The sequence below is a fragment of the Tachyglossus aculeatus genome, chromosome 22 (genome assembly GCF_015852505.1).
Source record: "Tachyglossus aculeatus isolate mTacAcu1 chromosome 22, mTacAcu1.pri, whole genome shotgun sequence".
Taxonomy (NCBI): domain Eukaryota; kingdom Metazoa; phylum Chordata; class Mammalia; order Monotremata; family Tachyglossidae; genus Tachyglossus; species Tachyglossus aculeatus.
Window position 1 is genome coordinate 52693810 of NC_052087.1, and position 14727 is coordinate 52708536.

General features: G+C 45.4%; 1 protein-coding gene across 3 annotated transcripts in view; it reads right to left on the minus strand.

Annotated features, from left to right (window-relative positions):
* SIGIRR (single Ig and TIR domain containing) overlaps positions 1 to 14727 on the minus strand; it is an 89914-nt gene that overhangs the window by 11026 nt on the left and 64161 nt on the right. For all 3 annotated transcript variants that reach the window (XM_038764594.1, XM_038764595.1, XM_038764593.1), the window contains one exon: positions 11261 to 11411. In XM_038764594.1, coding sequence (XP_038620522.1) covers positions 11261 to 11411 — 151 coding nt within the window. The remainder of the gene's footprint in view (positions 1 to 11260; positions 11412 to 14727) is intronic.

The window sequence follows — 14727 nt, forward strand, 5'->3', positions numbered from 1 at the left end:
GCTGGGGTAGATACAAGGTAATCAGGTAGTCCCACGTGGGGCTCCCAGTCTTCATCCCTATTTTACAGATGAGGGAACTGAGGCCCAGAGGAAGTGATCTCCCCCTTCTATCAATCAATCAATCGTATTTATTGAGCGCTTACTGTGTGCGGAGCACTGTACTAAGCGCTTGGGAAGTCCAAGTTGGCAACATATAGAGACGGTCCCTACCCAACAGCGGGCTCACAGTCTAGAAGGGGGAGACAGAGAACAAAACAAAACATGTTAACAAAATAAAATAAATAGAATAGATATGTACAAGTAAAATAGAGTAATAAATCCGTACAAACATATATCCATATATACAGGTGCTGTGGGGAAGGGAAGGAGGTAAGGCGGGGGGGGATGGAGAGGGGAAGGAGGGGGAGAGGAAGGAGGGGGCTCAGTCTGGGAAGGCCTCCTGGAGGAGGCCTTCTAGACTGTGAGCCCGCTGTTGGGTAGGGACCGTCTCTATATGTTGCCAACTTGTACTTCCCAAGCGCTTAGTACAGTGCTCTGCACACAGTAAGCGCTCAATAAATACAATTAAATGAATGAATGAATGAATGATCTCCCCCTTCTAGACTGTGAGCCCGTTGTTGGGTGGGTACTGTCTCTGTATGTTGCCGAATTGTACTTTCCAAGCGCTTAGTACAGTGCTCTGCACACACTAAGCACTCGCAGCGTGGCTCAGTGGAAAGAACCCGGGCTTGAGAGGCCATGGGTTCTAATTCCGGCTCTGCCACTTGTCAGCTGGGTGACTTTGGGCTAGTCACTTCACTTCTCTGGGCCTCAGTTCCCTCATCTGCAAAAGGGGGATGAAGACTGTGAGCCCAGCGTGGGACAACCTGATGACCTTGTACCTACCCCGGTGCTTAGAACAGTGCTTGGCCCATAGTAAGCACATTAATTAATACAATTAAATGAATGAATGAATGAATGAAGTGACTTGCCCAAGGTCACCCAGCAGACTAGTGGCGGAGTCGGGATTAGAACCCATGACCTCCTGAGTCCCAGGCCCAGGCTCTATCCACTACACCGTGCTGCTTCCCTAATGATGTTGAGGGTTTTCCCAGCTTCTGGGCCTGCCCAAATATCCAGGTAGCTTTGGCTCACTATCAGGGCAGGAGACTCCTTATCAACCAACGGTACTTACTGGGTGCTTACTATCATCATCAATCGTATTTATTGAGCGCTTACTGTGTGCAGAGCACTGTACTAAGCACTTATCAATCAATCAATCAATCAATCGTATTTATTGAGCGCTTACTGTGTGCAGAGCACTGGACTAAGCGCTTGGGAAGTACAACGGTATTTATTGGGTGCTTACTATCATCATCAATCGTATTTATTGAGCGCTTACTGCGTGCAGAGCACTGTACTAAGCACTTATCAATCAATCAATCAATCGTATTTATTGAGCGCTTACTGTGTGCAGAGCACTGGACTAAGCGCTTGGGAAGTACAAATTGGCAACATATAGAGACAGTCCCTACCCAACAGTGGGCTCACAGTCTAGAAGGGGGAGACAAAACCAAACATGCTAACAAAATAAAATAAATAGAATAGATATGTACAAGTAAAATAAATAAATAAATAGAGTAATAAATATGTATTTATTACTTATGTACTTATGTACAGAGCACTGAACTAAGTGCTTAGGAGAGTCCACCAGAACAATCTAACAGATTCCCCTAGGCTCTTGGACAGGAACCTGGGCCAGCTCTGTCTGTCTGTCTGTATTTATTATTTTATTATTCTATTGTTTTTAATGATATGTGTATATCTATAATTCTATTTATTTATACTGCCGCTATTGATGCCTGTCTACTTGTTTTGCTTTGCTTTGTTGCCTGTCTCCCCGCTTCTAGACTGTGAGCCCGTTGTTGGGTAGAGATCGTCTCTATCTGTTGTCCAGTTGTATTTTCCAAGCGCTTAGTACAGTGCTCTACACACAGTAAAGAAACAGCGTGGTTTAGTGGAAAGAGCCCGGGCTTGGGAGTCGGAGGGTGTGGGTTCTAATCCCGCTTCTGCCACTTGTCAGCTGTGTGACTTGGGGCAAGTCGCTTCACTTCTCTGGGCCTCAGTTCCCTCATCTGTAAAATGGGGATGAAGCCTGTGAGCTCCACGTGGGACACCCTGATTGCCCTGTATCTATCCCAGCGCTTAGAACAGTGCTTTGCATGTAGTGCTTTGCACTTAACAAATGCAATTATCATTATTATCGATAATAATCAATCAATCAATCAATCGTATTTATTGAGCGCTTACTATGTGCAGAGCACTGTACTAAGCGCTTGGGAAGTACAAATTGGCAACACATAGAGACAGTCCCTACCCAACAGTGGGCTCACAGTCTAAAATTATTAATAACATTATTGAAAGTAGTATAAGTAATTGAGTATTACTTATAATTACCTTTTACTTATATTATTACTTATTATAATAATGGCATTTATTAAGCACTTCCTATGTGCAAAGCACTGTTCTAAGCACAGGGGAGGTTACAAGGTGATCAAGTTGTCCCATGGGGAGCTCACAGTCTTAATCCCTCATTTTACAAATGAGATAACTGAGGCTCAGAGAAGTGAACTGACTTCATTCATTCATTCAATCGTATTTATTGAGCGCTTACTGTGTGCAGAGCACTGTACTAAGCGCTTGGGAAGTACAAGTTGGCAACATATAGAGACGGTCCCTACCCAACAGCGGGTTCACGGTCTAGAAGGGGGAGACTTGCCCAAAGTCACCCAGCTGACAATTGGCAGAGCCGGCATTTGAACCCATGACCTCTGACTCCAAAGCCCGGGCTCTTTCCGCTGAGCCACGCTGCTTCTCCGCTGAGCCACGCTGCTTATAATTACTTACTACTTATATTATTATTACTTATAATTACTATAATTGTTAATACTTATTATTAAATAATGAATAATATTGTTGATAGTAATAGTGTCGATAATATCATTGATAATGATTATATATTAGAGAAGCAGCGTGGCTCAGTGGAAACAGCCCAGGCTTGGGAGTCAGAGGTCATGGGTTCAAATCCCAGCTCTGCCCATTGTCAGCTGGGTGACTTTGGGCAAGTCAGTTAACTTCTCTGTGCCTCAGTTACCTCATCTGGAAAATGAGGATTAAGACTGTGAGCCCCCCGTGGGACAACCCGATCACCTTGTATCCTCCCCAGAGCTTAGAACAGTGTTTCGCACATAGTAAGCGCTTAACAAATGCCATTATTATTATTATTATTATTATTATTATTATTATATATCTATTACATATCTTCTAGACTGTGAGCCCACTGTTGGGTTGGGACCATCTCTATATGTTGCCAACTTGTACTTCCCAAGCGCTTAGTACAGTGCTCTGCACACAGTAAGCGCTCAATAAATACGATTGATTGATTGATATATAATATAATAATAATAAATGCGATTGATTGAATGAATGAATGAATGAATGAATGAATGAATGAATGAATGACCCAGAGCCTTCTCCCGTCACCGGGTGGCGCTGTCACCTAGGAAAACCATGGGGGAAAAGCTGCTAGGGGGTTTCCTAGGAGACAGCGCCACCCCGTGGCCAGCTATTGATGATAATAATAAGAAGAAGAAGAAGAAGAAGAAGAAGAATTGTGAATAATACTGGTATTTGTTAAGCACTTACTATGTGCCAGGCACTATACTAAGCGCTGGGGTGGATACAAGCAAATGTATATGTTGCCATATGTATATGTTGCCAACTTGTACTTCCCAAGCGCTCAGTCCAGTGCTCTGCACACAGGTAAGCGCTCAATAAATACGATTGATTGATTGATATATAATATAATAATAATAAATACGATTGAATGAATGAATGAATGAATGAATGACCCAGAGCCTTCTCCCGCCACGGGGTGGCGCTGTCACCTAGGAAAACCATGGGGGAAAAGCTGTTAGGGGGTTTCCTAGGAGACAGCGCCACCCCGTGGCTAGCTATTGATAATAATAATAATAATAATAATAATAATAATAATAATAATAATGATAATTGTGAATAATACTGGTATTTGTTAAGCACTTACTATGTGCCAGGCACTATACTAAGCGCTGGGGTGGATACAAGCAAATGTATATGTTGCCATATGTATATGTTGCCAACCTGTACTTCCCAAGCGCTCAGTCCAGTGCTCTGCACACAGGTAAGCGCTCAATAAATACGATTGATTGATTGATATATAATATAATAATAATAAATGCGATTGAATGAATGAATTAATTAATGAATGAATGAATGACCCAGAGCCTTCTCCCGCCACGGGGTGGCGCTGTCACCTAGGAAAACCATGGGGGAAAAGCTGCTAGGGGGTTTCCTAGGAAACAGCGCCACCCCGTGGCCAGCTATTGATAATAATAATAATAATAATAATAATAATAGTTGTGAATAATACTGGTATTTGTTAAGCGCTTACTATGTGCCAGGTACTATACTAAGCGCTGGGGTGGGTACAAGCAAATGTATATGTTGCCATATGTATATGTTGCCAACTTGTACTTCCCAAGCGCTCAGTCCAGTGCTCTGCACACAGTAAGCGCTCAATAAATACGATTGAATGAATGAATGAAAAGCAAATCGGGTCGGACAGAGTCCCTGTCATTCATTCACTCATTCAATCGTATTTATTGAGCGCTTACTGTGTGCAGAGCACGGGACTAAGCGCTTGGGAAGTCCAAGTTGGCAACATATAGAGACGGTCCCTACCCAACAGCGGGCTCACAGTCTAGAACAACGGGCTCACAGTCTAGAACGGGCTCGTGGGGCTTCAGAGTCTTAGCCCCCATTTTCCAGATGAGGTAACTGAGGCCCAGAGAAGTGAGGGGACTTGCCCAAGGTCACACAGCTGACAATTGGTGGAGCCGGGATTTGAACCCATGGCCTTCTGACTCCCAGGGCCGGGATCTATCCACTAGGCCATGTTGTTAATTCATTCAGGCACCATACTAAGCGCTGGGGTGGAGAAGCAGGACAGCTTAGTGGAGAGAGCAAGCGCTTGGGAGTCAGAGGACGTGGGTTCTAATCCCACCACTTGTTAGCTGTGTGACTTTGGGCAAGTCACTTCACTTCTCTGGGCCTCAGTTCCCTCATCTGGAAAGTGGGGATGAAGACTGGAGCTGTGTGACTTTGGGCAAGTCACTTTACGTCTCTGGGCCTCAGTTCCCTCATCTGGAAAGTGGGGATGAATCAATCAATCGTATTTAGAAGACTGGGAGCCCCCTGTGGGACAACCTGATCACCTTTTCATTCATTCATTCAATCGCATTTATTGAGCGCTTACTGTGTGCAGAGCACTGGACTAAGCGCTTGGGAAGTCCAAGTTGGCAACATCTAGAGACAGTCCCTACCCAACAGCGGGCTTACAGTCTAGAAGGGGGAGACAGACAACAAAACAAAACATATTAACAAAATAAAATAAATAGAATAAATACGTACAAGTAAAATAAATAAATAAATAGAGTAATAAATACACACAAACATATATACATATATACAGGTATAGATACCTTGTATCTCCCCCAGCGCTTAGAACAGTGCTTGGCACATCGTAAGCACTTTCATTCATTCATTCATTCATTCAATCATATTTATTGAGCGCTTACTGTGTGCAGAGCACTGGACTAAGCACTTGTGAAGTACAAGTTGGCAACGTATAGAGATGGTCCCTACCCAACAACAGGCTCACAGTCTATAAGAGGGAAGCACTTAACAAATACCATCATCATCATTATTATTATTACAAGCAAATTGGGTTGGACACAGTCCCTGTCCCAGGTGGGGCTCTCAGTCTCGATCCCCATTTTCCAGATGAGGAACTGAGGCACAGAGGAAGGGAAGTGACTTGCCCAAGGTTACAGAGCAGACGAGGGATGGAGCTGGGATTAGAACCCAGGACCTTCTGACATCTGACGTCCTTCTGACAAGCAGCGTGGCTCAGTGGAAAAGAGCATGGGCTTTGGAGTCAGAGGTCATGGGTTCAAATCCCGGCTCTGCCAATTGTCAGCTGTGTGACTTTGGGCAAGTCACTTCACTTCTCTGGGCCTCAGTTCCCTCATCTGTAAAAATGCGGATGAAGACTGTGAGCCCCCCGTGGGACAACCTGATCACCTTGTAATCTCCCCAGCGCTTAGAACAGTGCTTTGCACCTAGTAAGCGCTTAATAAATGCTATCATTATTATTATTATCATCCAGGTCTGGGCTGGCCACACAGCAGGGCCTGGAAGCAGGGCCGGGGGTGGTGTCTACTCAGCACTTAGTACAGTGCCTGGTGCATAAACAAGTGCTGAACAAATACCACTATTATTATTAGCATTTAGACCAGTGTCCAGTGCTTAGAACAGTGCTTGGCACAGAATAACATAAAGAAGCAGCGTGGCCTAATGGAAAGAGCCCGGGCTTGGGAGTCAGAGGATGTGGGTTCTAATCCCGCCTCTGTCGCTTGTTTGCTGTGTGACCCTGGGCAAGCCACTTCACTTCTCTGGGCCTCAGTTGCCTCATCTGTAAAATGGGGATGAAGACTGTGAGCCCCACGTGGGACAACCTGATGACCTTGTATCTACCCCAGCGCTTAGAACAGTGCTTGGCACATAGTAAGCGCCTAACAAATACCATCATCACACAAAAAATTGTTAAGCGCTTACTCTGTGCCAGGCTGTGCCACTCACCACCTGGGTGACCTCGGGCAAGTCATTTCAGTTCTCCGGGCCTCAGTTCTCTCATCTGCAAAATGGGGATTCAATCCCTGTTCTCCCGCCAACTGTGAGCCCCATCTGGGATCTGGTGATCTTGTATCTACCCCAGAGCGTAGTACAGTGCTTGGCACATAGTAAGCATACCTGAATTAGTATCATTATTATTATTGCTATTCGCTAAGAAAATTCCTGGAAGGACGCGGCGATGGTAAACTGTTTCCATATTTTTACCAAGAAAACTCTATAGATCCACCACCAGAAGGATGGCTGATGGAGTGTGGGGCATTCTGGAAGAATGGGGAAGAAAATGGGAAAGAAAATGGGGAAGAAAATGGGGAAGACTGTGAGCCCCATGTGGGACAGGGACTGTGTCCAACCTGATGACTTGTAACAATAATAATAATAACGGTATTTGTGAAGCACTTACTATGTGCCAAGCACTGGGGTAGATACAAGGCAATGTGGTTGTCCCACGTGGGGCTCACAGTCTTCATCCCCATTTTACAGATGAGGTCACTGAGGCCCAGAGAAGTGAAGTGACTTGCCCACAGTCACACAGCTGATAACTGGGGGAGCCAGGATTGTATCTACCCTAGCTCTTAGAACAGTGCTTGGTACATAATAATAATAATGATGATGGTATTTGCTAAGTCCTTACTATGTGCCACGCACTGTTCTAAGCACTGGGGTTTATACGAAGTAATAATAACAATAATACTGATGGCATTTGTTAAGTGCTTACTATGTGCCAAGCACTGTTCTGAGTGCTGGGGAGGATACAAGGTGATCAGGTTGTCCCACGTGGGGCTCACAGTCTTCATCCCCCTTTGACAGATGAGGGAACTGAGGCCCAGAGAAGTGACGTGACTTGCCCAAAGTCACACAGCAGATGAGTGGCGGAGTCAGGATTTGAACACATGACCTCTGACTCCCAAGCCCGGGCTCTTTCTACTGAACTACACTGCTTCAGGTAATCAGGTTGCCCCACATAGTAAGCACTTAACCAACACTGTTAAAAAAAGAAGGAGTTTCTAGTCTAGAGAGGATGATAATGATTCATTCGTTCATTCAATCGTATTTATTGAGCGCATACTATGTGCCAAGCACTGTTCTAAGCACTGGGGTAGATACAAGGTAATCAGTTTGCCCCCCATAGTAAGCGCTTAACCGACACCATTTAAAAAAAAAGGAGGTTCTAGTCTGGAGGGGCTTAGGATGATTCATTCGTTCATTCAATCGTATTTATTGAGCGCATACTACGTGCCAAGCACTGTTCTAAGCACTGAGGTAGATACAAGGTAATCAGTTTGCCCCCCATAGTAAGCGCTTAATCGACAACATTTTTTAAAAAAGGAGCTTCTAGTCTAGAGGGGCTGATGATGATTCATTCGCTCATTCAGTCGTATTTATTGAGCGCATACTATGTGCCAAGCACTGTCTAAGCACTGGGGTAGATACAAGGTAATCAGTTTGCTCCCCATAGTAAGCGCTTAACTGACACCATTTTTTAAAAAAAAGGAGCTTCGAGTCTAGAGGGGCTGATGGTGAGTCATTCGTTCATTCCATCGTATTTATTGAGTGCATACTATGTGCCAAGCACTGTCTAAGCACTGAAGTAGATACAAGGTAATCAGGTTGCCCCACATAATAATAATAATAATAACGATGGCATTTATTAAGCGCTTAACTATGTGCAAAGCACCGTTCTAAGTGCTGGGGACGTTACAAGGTGACGAGGTTGTCCCATGGGGGACTCACAGTCTTAATCCCCATTTTGCAGATGAGGTCACTGAGGCCCAGAGAAGTGAAGTGACTTGCCCAAAGTCACATAGCTGGGACTTGAACCCATGACCTCTGACTCCAAAGCCCTTGCTCTTTCCACTGAACCATGCTGCTTCTCAACCAACACCGTTAAAAAAAAGGAGCTTCGAGTCTAGAGGGGATGATGGTGATTCATTCGTTCATTCCATCGTATTTATTGAGCGCATACTATGTGCCAAGCACTGTCTAAGCACTGGGGTAGATACAAGGTAATCAGTTTGCCCCCCATAGTAAGCGCTTAACTGACAACATTTAAAAAAAAAATAGGAGCTTCGAGTCTAGAGGGGATGATGATGATTCATTCATTCATTCCATCGTATTTATTGGGCGCATACTATGTGCCAAGCACTGTCTAAGCACTGGGGTAGATACAAGGTAATCAGTTTGCCCCCCATAGTAAGTGCTTAAGCGACACCATTTAAAAAAAAATAGGAGCTTCGAGTCTAGAGGGGATGATGATGATGATTCATTCATTCATTCCATCGTATTTATTGAGCGCATAGTATGTGCCAAGCACTGTCTAAGCACTGGGGTAGATACAAGGTAATCAGTTTGCCCCCCATAGTAAGCGCTTAACTGACACCATTTACAAAAAAAATAGGAGCTTCGAGTCTAGAGGGGCTGATGATGATTCATTCGTTCATTCCATCGCATTTATTGAGCGCATACAATGTGCCAAGCACTGTCTAAGCACTGGGGTAGATACAAGGTAATCAGTTTGCCCCCCATAGTAAGCGCTTAACTGACACCATTTTTTTAAAAAAAGGAGCTTCGAGTCTAGAGGGGCTGATGATGATTCATTCGTTCATTCCATTGCATTTATAAGCAGTTACGTTGCCAACTTGTAAATAATAATAATAATAATAATAATGGCATTTATTAAGCGCTTACTATGTGCAGAGCACTGTTCTAAGCGCTGGGGAATTTACAAGGTGATCAGGTTGTCCCACGTGGGGCTCACAGTCTTCATCCCCATTTTACAGATGAGGGAACTGAGGCCCAGAGAAGTTAAGTGACTTGCCCAAAGTCACACAGTTGACAAGTGGTGGAGCCGGGATTTGAACCCATGACCTCTGACTCCAAAGCCCGTGCTTTTTCCACTGAGCCACGCTGCAAGCGCTTAGTACAGTGCTCTGCACACAGTAAGCGCTCAATAAATATGATTGATTGATTAAGCGTTGACTATGTGCCAAGCACCATTTTAAGCGTTAGGGTAAATACAGTCCCTTGTGGGGCTCACAGTGGGACAACCTGATGGCCTTGTATCTCCCCCGGCGCTTAGAACAGTGGTAGGCACATAGTAAGCGCTTACCAAATACCATCATCATCATGGATGATGCATATGCATATATGTTTGTACATATTTATTACTTTATTTATTTATCCTGTACATATCTATTCTATTTATTTTATTTTGTTAGTATGTTTGGTTTTGTTCTCTGTCTCCCCCATCTAGACTGTGAGCCCGCTGTTGGGTAGGGACCGTCTCTATGGGTTGCCGACTTGTACGTCCCAAGCGCTTAGTCCAGTGCTCTGCACACAGTAAGCGCTCAATAAATACGATTGATAATTTACTGAGCGCTTACCGTGTGCAGAGCGCCGGACGGAGCGCTTGGGAGAGGACAGAAGGGCAATAAACGGACACAGAGCCTGCCCGCAGCGAGCTTAGTGTCTATGGATGATGGATGGATGATGGGCCTGGAATGCCCTCCCTCTGCGCATCCGCCAAGCTAGCTCTCTTCCTCCCTTCAAGGCCCTGCTGAGAGCTCACCTCCTCCAGGAGGCCTTCCCACACTGAGCCCCTTCCCTCCTCTCCCCGTCGTCCCCCTCTCCATCCCCGCATCTTACCTCCTTCCCTTCCCCACAGCACCTGTATATATGTATATATGTTTGTACATATTTTTTACTCTATTTATTTATTTATTTATTTTATTTGGACATATCTATTCTATTTAGAATAGATATGTCCAAATAAAATAAGATATGTCCCCTTTTAGACTGTGAGCCCACTGTTGGGTAGGGACTGTCTTCCTTCCTCTCCCCCTCGTCCCCCTCTCCATCCCCCCCATCTTACCTCCTTCCCTTCCCCACAGCACCTGTATATATGTATATATGTTTGTACATATTTATTACTCTATTTATTTTACTTGTACATATCTGTTCTATTTATTTAATTTTGTAAGTATGTTTGGTTTTGTTCTCCGTCTCCCCCTTTTAGACTGTGAGCCCACTGTTGGGTAGGGACTGTCTCTATATGTTGCCAATTTGTACTTCCCAAGCGCTTAGTACAGTGCTCTGCACACAGTAAGCGCTCAATAAATACGATTGATGATGATGATGATGATGACTGTCTCTATGTGATGCCAATTTGTACTTCCCAAGCGCTTAGTACAGTGCTCTGCACATAGTAAGCGCTCAATAAATACGATTGATTGATTGATTGATTGATTGATTTGATTTTGTTAGTATGTTTGGTTTTGTTCTCTGTCTCCCCCTATTAGACTGTGAGCCCACTGTTGGGTAGGGACTGTCTCTATATGTTGCCAATTTGGACTTCCCAAGCGCTTAGTACAGTGCTCTGCACATAGTAAGCGCTCAATAAATACGATTGATGATGATGATGATGGAGAGAGTGTGCCCGGCCGTGTTCCCCGGTGCCCCCCGGCCCCATGCCCGCAGCGGTGCCCGTGCCCACCATGGATCCGGCCCTCCAGAGCAGCAGGGTGACGGTGTGCCTGTGTTGGCTCAGCAGGCGGATGGCCGGGTGGCACAGCTCTCGGCGCTGGCTCTCGAACGCGATGAAGATGGGTTTTCGGGACAGCTCCAACAGCCTCCACAGCCCCTCCCTGAAAGACAGGACCCCCCCCCAATCAATCAATCAATCAATCAATCAATCGCATTTATTAGACTGTGAGCCCCTTTTAGACTGTGAGCCCACTGTTGGGTAGGGACCGTCTCTATATGTTGCCAATTTCCACTTCCCAAGCGCTCAGTACGGTGCTCTGCACACAGTAAGCGCTCAATAAATACGATTGATGATGATGATGATTTATCGAAGCAGCGTGGCTCAGTGGAAGGAGCCCGGGCTTTGGAGTCAGAGGTCATGGGTTCCAATCCCGGCTCTGCCACTTGTCATCATCGTCAATCGTATTCATTGAGCGTTTACTGTGTGCAGAGAGCACCGTGCTAAGCGCTTGGGAAGTACAAGTTGGCAACTTTGGGCAAGTCACTTCACTTCTCTGGGCCTCAGTTCCCTCAGCTGCAAAATGGGGAGTAAGACTGTGAGCCCTCCGTGGGACAACCTGATCACCTTGTAACCTCCCCGGCGCTTAGAACGGTGCTTTGCACATAGTAAGCGCTTCATAAATGCATCATTATTATTATTATCATTATTATTATTATTTATTGAGCGCTTACTGTGTGCAGAGCACTGGACTAAGCGCTTGGGAAGTACAAGTTGGTAACATAAAGAGACGGTCCCTACCCAACAGTGGGCTCACAGGCTAGAAGGGGGAGACTCCGGTCCACCCCTCCCGCCTCTCCAATCAATCAATCAATCAATCAATCGTCTTTATTGAGCGCTTACTGTGTGCAGAGCACTGGACTAAGCGCTTGGGAAGTACACCACAACCCCCACCACTCCCTTGGCGGCCCCCTACTCGGGAGCCCAAGCTACAGACCCTGCTGCCGGCCCCTCTCCCTCCTAGGCCCCATCCATCAATCGATGGATTCATCATTATATCATCACCGTCGTCATCCCGCTTCTAGACTGTGAGCCCACTGTTGGGTAGGGATCGTCTCTATATGTTGCCAACTTGGACTTCCCAAGCGCTTAGTACAGTGCTCTGCACACAGTAAGCGCTCAATAAATACGATTGATTGATTGATTAAATACAATTGAATGAATGAATGAATGAATCCATCATCATCATCATCCATCATCCATCAATAAATCCATCAAGCGACGGGATTTATTGAGTGCTGACTGTGTGCAGAGCCCTGGACGAAGCTCTTGGGAGAGGACAATGCAATAAGACTGATAGCAGTTCACCAATAGATGGGATTTATTAATAATAATAATAATAATAATAATAATAATGCCAGCATCTGTTATGCACTTACTATGTGCCAAGCACTGTTCTAAGCGCTGGGGAGGATACAAGGTGATCACGTTGTCCCAGATGGGGCTCACTGTCTTCATCCCCATTTTATAGATGGGGGAACTGAGGCCCAGCGAAGTTAAGTAGAGAAGCAGCGTGGTTCAATGGAAAGAGCCCGGGCTTGGGAGTCAGAGGTCATGGGTTCAAATTCCGGCTCCACCAATCGTCAGCTGGGTGACTTTGGACAAGTCACTTAGCTTCTCTGGGCCTCAGTTACCTCATCTGGAAAATGGGGATTAAGACTGTGAGCCCCACGTGGGTCAACCTGATCACCTTGTATCCCCCTCCAGTGCTTAGAATGGTGCTTTGCACATAGTAAGCGCTTAACAAATGCCATCATTATTATTATTATTAAGTGACTTGCCCAAGGTCACACAGCTGACAATTGGTGGAGCCGGGATTTGAACCCATGACCTCTGACTCCCAAGCCCGGGCTCTTTCTATTGAGCCATTTACTGAACGCTGACTGTGTGCAGAGCACTGGATGAATGTCTTGGGAGAGGAAAATGCAAGAGAATTGTTAGCAATTCACCAATTAATGGGGTTTATTGAGTGCTGACTGTGTGCACAGCACTGGACAAAATGCTTGGGAGAGGACAATAATAATAATAATAATGGTATTTGTTAAGCGCTTACTATGTGCAAAGCACTGTTCTAAGCGCTGGGGAGGATACAAGGTGATCAGGTTGCCCCACATGGGGCTCACAGTCTTAATCCCCATTTTGTAGATGGGGGAACTGAGGCCCAGAGAAGTGAAGTGACTTGCCCAAGGTCACACAGCTGACAATTGGTGGAGCTGGGATTTGAACCCATGACCTCTGACTCCCAAGCCCGGGCTCTTTCCATTGAGCCACTTATTGAACTCTGACTGTGTGCAGAGCACTGGACAAAATGCTTGGGAGAGGACAATAATAATAATAATGATTGTATTTGTTAAACGCTTACTATGTGCAAAGCACTGTTCTAAGCGCTGGGGAGGATACAAGGTGATCAGGTTGCCCCACATGGGGCTCACAGTCTTAATCAGCACTTAGAACAGTGCTTGGCACATAGTAAGCACTTAATAAATGCCATCCTTATTAATCCCCATTTTGTAGTTGGGGGAACTGAGGCCCAGAGAAGTGAAGTGACTTGCCCAAGGTCACACAATTGGCGGAGCTGGGATTTGAACCCAAGACCTTTGACTCCCAAGCCCGGGCTCTTTCCATTGAGCCGTTTATTGAACACTGGCTGTGTGCAGATAACTGACTAAGCTCCCGGGAGAGGATAATGCAATAGAATTGCTAGCAATTCACCAATTCATGGCATTTATTGAGTGCTCACTGTGTGCAGAGCACTGGACTAAGCGCTTGGGAGAGGACAATAATAATAATAATGATGATATTTGTTAAGCGCTTACTATATGCAAAGCACTGATCAGGCTGTCCCACGTGGGGCTCACAGTCTTAATCCCCCTTTTCCAGAGGAGGGAACCGAGGAACAGAGAAGTTAAGCGACTTGCCCAGGGTCACACAGCAGACAAGGGGCGGAGCCGGGATTAGAACCCACGACCTTCTGACTCCCATCCCCGGGCTCTTTCCACTAAGCCACGAGTGCAATAGAGTAAGCGCTCAATAAATACGATTGAATGAATGAATGAATATATTTCTTTTATTTTGTTAATAAGTTTTGTTTTATTGTCTGCCTCCCCCTTCTAGACTGTGAACCCGCTGCTGGGTAGGGACCGTCTCTAGATGTTGCCAACTTGGACTTCCCAAGCGCTTAGTACAGTGCTCTGCACACAGTAAGCGCTCAATAAATACGATTGAATGAATGAATGAATGAATTGCTAGCAATTCACCAATTGATGGGATTTATTGAGTGCTGACTGTGTGCAGGGCACTGAACTAAGCGGTCAGGAGTTGCTATCAATTCATCAATCGATTCTCCTCCTCTAGAATCAATCAAATTAATCAATTAATGAGTGCTCACCATGTGCAGAACCCTGCACTTAGGTCTTGGG